The sequence below is a fragment of the Cygnus olor genome, chromosome 11 (genome assembly GCF_009769625.2).
Source record: "Cygnus olor isolate bCygOlo1 chromosome 11, bCygOlo1.pri.v2, whole genome shotgun sequence".
NCBI classification, from domain to species: domain Eukaryota; kingdom Metazoa; phylum Chordata; class Aves; order Anseriformes; family Anatidae; genus Cygnus; species Cygnus olor.
In genome coordinates, this window is record NC_049179.1 from 9,326,555 (window position 1) to 9,336,795 (window position 10,241).

Sequence of the window (10,241 nt, forward strand, 5' to 3'; positions counted from 1 at the left end):
TGATGGTTGGACTTGATCTCAAAGGTCTTTTCTCACCTAGGTCAGGTACCCCCAAGGACAATGAAGCTCTCCTTCGTGTGAACGTCCCATTTCGTTCCCCCCAGAAGAATTCAACACAGCCCTGTTAGATCTTTAAGGACGGAGATGTGATTTGTGTGACCCTGTCCTACCCCCAAGGGGAATAAAAGCAGCAAAGAGGAAGAAACTTTCATAAAAGCATTTATTGGGTTAGAAATCCCACGCCATTTCTCTCTGCAGATGGATGCATTTCCATGCAGCCCCCAGAAAACAGCACAAAGCAGCACAAATTCCTGCTCCGTGTGCCAGGAAGACTTGCTCCATGCATCTCCTGCAGTCCTCAAACTGTTCCTCTTTTTATTAGTCAGAATATACTGATATATTGTTAAAAAAATACTAGTTGAAGCAGCAAATACATAGTCCAGAAGCGTTTTACTGTGCCTGTCATTGCTTTGTGTCCCTTGCTCTCGTTCATTTGGTATTGCCCAGGAGGCTTCTCCTTCGGAGGCAGCTAACACCATGACCTGTGAGCAGCACGACCTAAATTACACATTTCCAGTCATTAGGGCATCTGCGGGGTGCAAACGCTCAGGGATTCATTGTGCAAATTCCTCTTCAGCCTGAGCACAACGAGGGACAAGGATGCCTGCAGTGAAGCAAGGCGGCAATGGGAGCAGCTCCACGCCGGGAGCACAAGGGGAGGCGCCCGACCCAAAAAGTCATTTATTGCCTTTATTTTTCGCTGCCTCACGGTGAGCCGTTGGAGAGGAAGCGCCTCTTTATCTGGAAGCGCTCACACTTCTTGTACTTCATGGTCAGCCCGTACTGAGGGGTGATGTCCACCGCCTCGCCCGGGGCCAGGCTGAACTCCAGCTGCTGCAGCAAGGTGGTGAGGAAGAGGAAAACCTCCCAGCGGCCGATGGACTCGCCGATGCAGCGCCTCCTCCCCAGGCCGAACGTCAGCACTTTGTCGCTCTCCGTCCTGTTGATCTCAGTCCCGGCTGCGTTGAGGAACCGCTCGGGCTTGAAGGCGGAGGGGTCCTGCCAGAGCTTTCTGCAGCGGAACGGAGAGACCTGAGCAAGCCGCTGGGGACGGCAGGCGAAGAGAGTCCTCTTTGCGAGGAGTGTTGCAATGTTTTCTCATTTCGCCACCCTAAAACATTGGCAGCCTGCTGTGGCCTCTGTTCCCCACCCAAAATGCCAGCTGCATGTCAGCCCCTATCAGCTCAGCCCATTGAAACCTCCACTTCAGCCTCTGATTGTGTTTGCCTACGCAGATACCAGGGATGATTGAAATCAGCACGTAACATCTAGAGAGATCCTCCGCTTCCAGCTGAAATGGGAGCTCAGGAATCGGGCAGGAACTTTTACAAAGGAAGGTTTACAAAGGAAGGATGGAGACCTGAGGGATTTCTCCTCTTGCATCCTCCCTTAAAACCTCCCAACCTGTCCCAGCCTGGCCGTGCTGTGGGATTTTCCAGCACCTTACCAAGGAACTGCCGCTCAGACATGGGGAAAGATCATGCTCCTGTTGCAGAGCAAAGCTTCTGACCCAAAGTACTTGATCGGGGACTTTTAAGGATGATCAGACTCTTAAGGACAGATCTGTGCAATCTTCATCCCAAGCAAGCCGACTGCCCCCCGAATAGGGTGTACTCACTCGTCATGGTTCACCTGCCACTGGTTGACGAACACGCAGGTGTCCTTGGGGATGTAGTAGCCATTCAGAGCAGTGGCTTTCGTCGTCCTGGAAGAAATATGGGCAGAGGGGAGAGGTTCAGAGGAAACTCACAGCTTTGTGGTGAAACAAGCACAAGTTCTGGAGGTGCTCTGTTTGCTGGGACCTCCAAAACCCCAAGCAGCACCTACCTGTGCGGGATGGTGAAGGGCAGGAAGGAAGAGTGCCTGAACATCTCCAGGATGAAGGCTTCCGTGTAGGGCAGCGTGCCTCGGTCTGACAGCCGCGGTCTCCTCTCCCGGCCAATGGTCTGATCTGCGGGAGGAGGGGAGGAAAAGCTGGTTGGGGCCAGCCCTCACCTCACAGGTCCCAGCTCCAAAGAATGGGCTCGTCAGCTCACCCAGCTCATCCTGGATCTTCTTCTGGATGTCGGGGTAAAAGGCGGCGTACATGAGGCACCAGGACAGGGCGGTTGTCACGGTGTCAAAGCCTGGATGGACACAAAGAAAGGCATCTAGCTACCAAAACGCAGGATATTCACAAATTTCAGCACCCTGGATGTGTTGGCTGGTGACACACAGCCTTGGAGAGCTTCCCCCATCAGCTGCCCCTCAAAAGCCACCTCCTGTGATCACGACTGCCTGTGAGCCCAGTGGCAGCTCCAAAGCCCCAAGCACGGCCAGGGGATGGGGTTGCACCCGTGGAGATGGCCTCACCTGCCCCAAAGAGGTCGTTGACGATGGCGATGATGCTCTGGTCGGAGAGCTGGATGTGGGTGTCCTCCCCTGTTGTCTTCCTCTCCTGGCAGTGCCCGATCAGCGAGTCGGTGATGTCCCTGATGTGCTCCTGGGGAAGAGCCAAGGGGTCAGAGACACCAGGGCAGATGAAACCTCCCCTTACCCAGCTGCAGGAGGCACCAACTCTTCCTTCCCCCACAAGCACAAAGGGGGATGCTGGAGGCAGGGGGTGCCGGGTCCAGCACCCAGCAAGGGGCAGCGGGGTTCAGTGGAGGACAGGCTGCAGAGCCAAGCTGGCGGGTGAGGAGAGCTGGTGGGATCAGCTCCGTTAGAGAACTGGGAACCAGCTGCAGCAAAGTCAGCATCTCAAGAGGCTCTACCACGTCCCATAAGCAGCAGAATTGGATTTGGGCTTCCTCCTCAGAAGCTCAATTTTATTAAGCACAAAGCTCTACTTCTGTGCCCTCTTCTAATGCTTTAATGCTTTTAACGAATGGGACCATGACAAAAAGAATGCAATAAGAGAACAAGCAGCAAAGCGAGGGAAAGGTTTGCCCCAGAGCAGCATCCAAGCTCTTACCTTGTTAAAGGTGGCGTAATGGTCCTGGACAATTTTCTCTATGAACAAGTTGAAGCGTCTGTTGATGTCCTTAAAGAGATCCATGGTGCGGCTGGGCAGGTAGCGGAGCAGCGGGATGAAGTCCGAGGGGTTGCCAGCAGCCGCCACGTCCCCAAATTCATTGCTGTCGTTGACCAGGCTGAGCAGCTCCTGGTCGTTGTGGTCGTAGCGCTTGCCGAAGCACATGGCGCAGATGACGTTGGCCACCGAGACCACCAGGTAGCGGTACGGGTCGAAGCTCTGCTCCTCCTCCATCAGCTGCAGGAACTTGGTGACCAGGTAGGCGGCCTCCTTGGAGACGTGCTCCTCCAGGAGGCAGCTGGAGGACGACGTGGGGCTGGCGGCAATGGAGAAGGTCTTCAGGGCGTTCTGGGCCAGCCTGCGGCGCGCTTTCCACACATCCCCTGCGTCGGGGCTGAAGGCCAGGCTCTGCCCGTTGGAGATGTACTTAAAGCTGGGGAGGTCGGGGCGCCCCATGAAGTCCTCCCCTTGCCTCACCAGCGCCTGCCGCAGGGTGTCCAGCCCGCTCAGCACCAGCACGGGCTGGGTGCCGATAGCCACCTCCATCACGTCCCCGTACTTCTGGCTCAGCCGCGTCAGGGCCAGGTGCGGGTCCTTCCTCAGCTCCAGCGCGTTGCCCACAACGGGGAGGCCGCGGGGGCCCGGGGGGGGCTTCAGCCCCTTGGGCACGCGGCGCCGCAGGGGCTGGGCGAGCAGCAGGAGCAGGCAGAAGACGGTGGCCGCCAGCAGGACCTCGGTGGCTGAGACACCGCCGGGGCTCCCCGCCAGCCCCATCGCAGCCTCCATCCCTGCTGCCATCGAGGATCCTTGGGGAGAAGGATGGCAACTGGGGAAGGGGCAGCAAGGACCCCACAGAAGCCCCCCCTGCACCCCACAAGTGTGAGCTCCCAGCAGGATGCTGTCAGGGTGGTTTTTTGTTTTTTTTTTTTTTTTTTTTTTAGGATTTCCAGGGGGGTCCCTCCCGCAGCGGTGCTCACCTCGGGGCGCAGCGCTCCTTCGGGGGCCCGATCCCGCCGCCAGGTACCGGGCGCCCCGCCGGCCCTGCTTTATATGCATCGCCTCCCGCTCCGATTGGCCGGGGCGCCTCCCCCCACGTGACCGAAGCCTAATCAAAGCTGCCGAGCGGCCAAACTCCCCAACAGCCCCCCCGGGATTTACAGGACCCCCCCCTCGGCGCTCCCCGGGGGCGCCCCGACGGGGCGGGCGGGCGGCACGGCACCGGGCGGCACGAGGGGCTGCGGGGACACCGGGGGGGGGGACACGGAGGTCCCGGGGGGGGGGGTGACAAGGGGGGGACATCGCGTGCGAAGCGGGAGGGAGGTTTGGGCACCCTGGCACGCCACCGGGGAGCCTCTTAAAGGAGCCGCAGCCCCACGGGGATCCGCGAACACGCCGGGGGGGGGGCACGCACCGGCTCCGTCCCTCACCCCTCGGTGCTGCCCACCCGGCTTTGCCCTAAAAGGGGGATCCCGGATCCGGCCCGGCTCCCCCCCAGACCCCCGTGAGGGACGCGGGGCAGGTCCACGGGGGGCCACGTCGCGGGGGGGGGCGGCGGGGCCGGGGGTCACGGCCGGGGCTTGCCGGTTAAAAATTGGCCAGGTTCGCGTGAGAAGCCGCCGTGCCCTCTGTCCCCCCCCCGGCCCCCGGGGACAACGGGGGCTGGGGTCACGTCGGGGGGCGGGGGGGGCGAGGGGACAGCATCGCGTGCGAAGGGGCCGGGACGGACCTGGGACGGTCACTCGTTGTCACGCTATGGGTGTGGGGGGGGGAAATGGCTTATAAAGGGCCAGGGCGGCGGTCCCACGTCCAGGAGCCCGGCCCGGGGTCAGGGTGGCGCCGGGCAGGATCGCCCCCCCCCCTCCTCCCGCAGCGGGTAACGGGGCTCGGTCCCACTTGTATCCCCCCCACGGGACCCGGGGGGCAGCCCACAGGGGGATAGGGGGGGCTCAGCAGTGCCACCACACTTGGGAACATCCCGGTGGCAGGGGACACGCAGGGCACACAGGACATGCAGGGCACGCAGTCCCGTCCCCCTGCAGCACACCTATATGTCTATAGGTACTTTATAGGTTCCTGCTGCCGCACAGCGCCGTGCACACGCGCCTTGCACACCCAAAGCTGGCCCACATCTGCTGCAGTCGTGCACTTTTAGCACCCACATCCCCCGTGCCCACTGCCCGCACCACGCCATTGCGGCATTCACCCTCCCAAAACCTTTTTTTTTTTAGGGTTTCCCATGTATTTGAGCAAATCCCCTGTGTCTCAACAGGCGTCTTCCCCACGCAGGGCTGGGAGGCATCTCCCGTCTGAGCCGTCCGCACGGTGCCTCTCGTTAGCGTGGGCAATTATTGGGCTGAATTTTAGCAGCCTGGGTTTTGTAACTGTCCCTGCCAAGCGTTAATGAGCCTACTCACTGCTATTAATGATCCCGCTTGGGCCAGGTGTTGAAAGCCTTTATTAAATATTAGCTCAGCTTCCACTTGGGCACGATTCTCCCCGTGCTTTCCAAAGAGCAGATGAAAACTTGGGGCAAAAAGAAAAATAAATTCCCTCCACCTAATGAACACCTCCACTCCCTCCAGCTGAGCCGGGACCCTGCATGGCCCCTGCCAGGGTTTTTTTTTGGAGGGGGGGACGGGGTCGTGGGGCCGAGCCCAGGCGGCAGTCGCGTGCCGTGGTCAGGAAGCATGCCAACAACTTCTCACGCAACCCTGGCCAATCGTTAACCTGAGGCTGGCCCCGGCCACGAGGTCCTGCCACCGTGGGGACAGCGGTACCCTGCTCGTCCCCCCCCCCAGTGTGGTGGAGCTGGGGAACATCTGCCCTGGGCTCCGGGGCTGGCTCCAGGGGCTCGGCCCCCTCTGTTAATGGGTAGCTGTCCCTTGGGTCCTCCTCGCCATGACCCCGCAGATAAGCACCCGGCCGCCTATTTAAAGCCTTGAGTGGAGCAGGAGGCAGGAGGAGAGGAACCCATCCGGGGGTTTGGGACCCCCTCTCCTCGCTCTGCTGGGACCCCAGCCCTCTGTGACCTGAGGACCTGCAGGTAGGAGAGGACATGTGCGTGTGGGGCTCTGAGCACGGACGTCGAAGGTTTTAAAGCTGGGTGGGAGAATTCATGCTATAGCTCTCCCTGGGCTGTTTGGGGTTCCCCGTGCTAATCCTGCCTCTGCACCTCGCTTCCCATTATCTCCTTCTAGATGGCAGCAGGGATGGAGGCTGCGATGGGGCTGGCGGGGAGCCCCGGCGGTGTCTCAGCCACCGAGGTCCTGCTGGCGGCCACCGTCTTCTGCCTGCTCCTGCTGCTCGCCCAGCCCCTGCGGCGCCGCGTGCCCAAGGGGCTGAAGCCCCCCCCGGGCCCCCGCGGCCTCCCCGTTGTGGGCAACGCGCTGGAGCTGAGGAAGGACCCGCACCTGGCCCTGACGCGGCTGAGCCAGAAGTACGGGGACGTGATGGAGGTGGCCATCGGCACCCAGCCCGTGCTGGTGCTGAGCGGGCTGGACACCCTGCGGCAGGCGCTGGTGAGGCAAGGGGAGGACTTCATGGGGCGCCCCGACCTCCCCAGCTTCCGACACATCACGGACGGGCAGAGCCTGGGCTTCAGCCCCGACGCAGGGGATGTGTGGAAAGCGCGCCGCAGGCTGGCCCAGAACGCCCTGAAGACCTTCTCCATTGCCGCCAGCCCCACGTCGTCCTCCAGCTGCCTCCTGGAGGAGCACGTCTCCAAGGAGGCCGCCTACCTGGTCACCAAGTTCCTGCAGCTGATGGAGGAGGAGCAGAGCTTCGACCCGTACCGCTACCTGGTGGTCTCGGTGGCCAACGTCATCTGCGCCATGTGCTTCGGCAAGCGCTACGACCACAACGACCAGGAGCTGCTCAGCCTGGTCAACGTCAGCGAGCAGTTCGGGGACGTGGCGGCTGCTGGCAACCTCTCGGACTTCATCCCGCTGCTCCGCTACCTGCCCAGCCGCAGCATGGATCTCTTTAAGGACATCAACAAGCGGCTCATCCATTTCCTGCAGGCGATTGTCAAGGAGCACTACGAGACGTATGACAAGGTGAGAGCTTTGGGGACCCCCGCCTGCCCCAGAGATGGGTCCCATTCTGCGTTGGGGACTTGTTTGTCCTCCTGCAGCCGAGTGGCCATGGCCATCGGTGTTCCTGCAGATATTGTTCCATCTAGGAGTACAGCCTGTCCAGCTGTAACCTCTTTGTGTTGCGGGCCAGTACGCATGCTCCTCGGTGGCCTTGTGTGCTAAGAGCAGTTGGTTGGGCAATACTCTGATCTGTCAGCAAGGCTGCTTGCACAGGTGCCCTGCAGAGCCACCTCCTCATTTCCACTGGCTGCAAAATCAGTAGGGACCACCATGGGGGTTGAAAGATCATGTTCTCCAGTTGGTAACCCAACGCTCTGCTTGGCCACCGGCTTCTCTTCTCTTCTCTTCTCTTCTCTTCTCTTCTCTTCTCTTCTCTTCTCTTCTCTTCTCTTCTCTTCTCTTCTCTGCTCTGCTCTGCTCTGCTCTGCTCTGCTCTGCTCTGCTCTGCTCTGCTCTCCTCTCCTCTCCTCTCCTCTCCTCTCCTCTCCTCTCCCTCAGGACAACATCCGAGACATCACCGACTCCCTCATCGAGCAGTGCCTGCAGAAGAAAGAAGCCAGCACCGCCGCGCGGATCCCTAACAAGAAGATTGTCAACCTGGTCAACGACCTCTTCGGAGCAGGTATCTTGCCCCGCCGCTCCCTCAGCTACAGCAGGTCACCTCAGGCTCCTCACCTTACAGCTCTGACCCCAATTGTCCAGCACCGGGTGGCCACTTTGGGTCCAAGCACCCATCCCCCTGCTCTGGACCTTCTTAGGACACCCCCAGAAACCATGTGGGATATTAGGTCTGGAAGAAAGCTTCAGGAACACACCAGGGGCACAGCTGATAGCTCGGTCAGGGTGGCTTTTCCTGGCTGAGGGAGACATCTGCTGCCTGATTCACCCTTGAGTAGCTCTGTGGAAACTCCCTCGCTTCCGAAGAAGTTGAAATCTTGCACAAACCTGGCATAACCCCAGGGTGATCCAGGACGAATGAGAACTGAACCTTTTAGCAAAGCTTCCTCCAACAGGATACAAACCCAAGCCCTACGGTGTGCCCAGGATGTCTTCTCCCTTCTTAGCCATCCACGTGCCAGTCTGGCAGCAAGCATAGCACGTATGGGGTCATGCATAACCCGTGTTGTGCATGACGCTCATGGGGTCTGCACGATCTCCCCTCTCCGCCCAGGCTTTGACACCGTGACAACCGCCCTGTCCTGGTGCCTCTTGTACCTGGTGACGTACCCCGACATCCAGAAGAGGATCCAGGCTGAACTGGGTGAGCTGATGAGCCCAATTTTTTGGGGCTGGGACCTGTGAGGTGAGGGCTGGCCGCAACCAGCTTCTCCTCCCCACCTCCCGCAGATCAGACCATCGGCCGGGAGAGGAGACCGCGGCTGTTGGACCAAGGCACGCTGCCCTACACGGAAGCCTTCATCCTGGAGATGTTCAGGCACTCTTCCTTCCTGCCCTTCACCATCCCACACAGGTAGGTGCTGCTTGGGGAAGGGCTGGGCTTGCCAAGGTGAGGACCTGAGGCACCGTGGTGCAGCCTGCCCAGCAGCAGAGCAGGGAAAATTCTATCAATTAGTTCAATAATGGCTTCATCACGGACACAGGGAGTTCACCACTCCCGTGCAGGTCAGCGTGGGCAAACTTTGAGTCCTGTGAGGATGCGGAAGAGCCTTTTTGCTTTCCAAAACCTCACAGCCCTCTCTTCTCCACCCAGCACGACCAGGGACACGGTGCTGAACGGCTACTACATCCCAAAGGGCCGTTGCGTGTTCATCAACCAGTGGCAGGTGAACCATGATGAGTGAGTACCTGCAGAGGCAGAAAGCCTCCTGCTTTAAGGGAAAAAGGGGTGGGTAAGGGATCTACTAAATCCAGGGATATCTTAACTGGCTCCCATGAGCGCCCCCCTGCACCCGTGGCCGGGAGACTCCATCTCAGCACCTGACCTTCTCCACCCCAGGAAACTTTGGAAGAACCCACACGTTTTCAACCCGGAGCGTTTCCTCAATGCCAAAGGGACTGAGGTGAACAAAGAGGATGGGGAGAAGGTGCTGGTCTTCGGCCTGGGGAAGAGGAGGTGCATTGGGGAGTTCATCGCCAGGAGGCAGGTCTTCCTTTTCCTGACCACCTTGCTGCAGCAGCTGGAGTTCAGTGTCCGCGACGGCAGGAAGGTGGACATGACGCCGCGCTACGGACTGGTCATCAAGCATAAGCGATGCGAACACTTCCAGGTCAAGCAGCGCTTCCCCATGGCGAGCTTGAGCTGAGCAGCAGGCTCATCCCCAGCCGTGGGTGCCCTCGTACCAACCCCGGGGTGGCACAACCTTGCAGGTCCACCCAATAAAATGAAGCCATTGAAGCATCCCTTTTATCTTGTTTGCCTTCTACCGTTTTCCTCCTTTTTTATTGTCTGGTGTTTCTGCTGTTGGATATTCCATCGCATCTAGGCTTAGCACCACAAAGCTCATCTTGGAGATTTTGGGAAAACGTCTTGGAAAAACACTAATACTTCTCCAAGTCCTCTAAACTTGTTTCCTTGCGTCCACATTGTGTTTTTAATTGCCCAACTGAGTTGTCGTATCACTCTAAGACCTCATTCAGGGGAAGTTTATCACAGAATCACAGAATCGTCCAGGTTGGAAGAGACCTCCAAGATCACCTAGTCCAACCTCTGACCTAACACTAACAAGTCCTCCACTAAACCATATCACTAAGTTCAACATCTAAACGTCTCTTAAAGACCTCCAGGGATGGTGACTCAACCACTTCCCTGGGCAGCCTATTCCAGTGCCTAACAACCCTTTCAGTAAAGAAGTTCTTTCTAATATCCAACCTAAACCTCCCCTGGCGCAACTTTAGCCCATTCCCCTTCGTCCTGTCACCAGGCACGTGGGAGAATAGACCAACCCCTACCTCGCTACATCCTCCTTTAAGGTACGTATAGAGAGCGAAGAGGTCGCCCCTGAGCCTCCTCTTCTCCAGGCTGAACAATCCCAGCTCCCTCAGCCACTCCTGGTAAGACTTGTTCTCCAGACCCCTCACCAGCTTCGTAGCCCTGCTCTGGACTCGCTCGAGCA

At 59.0% G+C, this 10,241-nt stretch overlaps 2 protein-coding genes across 2 annotated transcripts; one reads left to right on the top strand and one right to left on the bottom strand.

Annotated features, from left to right (window-relative positions):
* Positions 1–206: 206 nt before the first annotated feature.
* LOC121076335 (cytochrome P450 1A4-like) lies at positions 207–4,178 on the bottom strand. The gene is made up of 7 exons (XM_040570576.1): positions 4,051–4,178; positions 3,014–3,879; positions 2,413–2,542; positions 2,097–2,186; positions 1,888–2,011; positions 1,679–1,765; positions 207–1,072 (listed from the first exon to the last, which is right to left on the bottom strand). Exons 1-7 carry the CDS (start codon positions 4,127–4,129, stop codon positions 766–768), a joined length of 1,683 nt encoding a protein of 560 aa, XP_040426510.1. The 5' UTR covers positions 4,130–4,178; the 3' UTR covers positions 207–765.
* Positions 4,179–5,651: 1,473 nt separating this feature from the next.
* LOC121076337 (cytochrome P450 1A5-like) lies at positions 5,652–9,697 on the top strand. The gene is made up of 6 exons (XM_040570579.1): positions 5,652–7,128; positions 7,666–7,789; positions 8,339–8,428; positions 8,515–8,638; positions 8,879–8,965; positions 9,125–9,697. The coding sequence occupies exons 1-6, from the start codon at positions 6,271–6,273 to the stop codon at positions 9,429–9,431; spliced, it is 1,590 nt and encodes a 529-aa protein (XP_040426513.1). The 5' UTR covers positions 5,652–6,270; the 3' UTR covers positions 9,432–9,697.
* The last annotated feature ends 544 nt before the right edge of the window (positions 9,698–10,241 follow it).

Excerpts from the sequence above, each read along its gene's own strand:
- LOC121076335 (XM_040570576.1), bottom strand. The coding sequence starts at position 4,129 with ATGCATATAAAGCAGGGCCGGCGGGGCGCCCGGTACCTGGCGGCGGGA. Across the intron at positions 2,187-2,412 it reads CAACGACCTCTTTGGGGCAG|GCTTTGACACCGTGACAACC; the intron begins GTGAGGCCATCT and ends GTGTCCATCCAG. Across the intron at positions 1,766-1,887 it reads CCCTTCACCATCCCGCACAG|GACGACGAAAGCCACTGCTC; the intron begins GTAGGTGCTGCT and ends TATTTCTTCCAG.
- LOC121076337 (XM_040570579.1), top strand. The coding sequence starts at position 6,271 with ATGGCAGCAGGGATGGAGGCTGCGATGGGGCTGGCGGGGAGCCCCGGC. Across the intron at positions 8,429-8,514 it reads GAGGATCCAGGCTGAACTGG|ATCAGACCATCGGCCGGGAG; the intron begins GTGAGCTGATGA and ends CACCTCCCGCAG. Across the intron at positions 8,966-9,124 it reads TGGCAGGTGAACCATGATGA|GAAACTTTGGAAGAACCCAC; the intron begins GTGAGTACCTGC and ends TCTCCACCCCAG.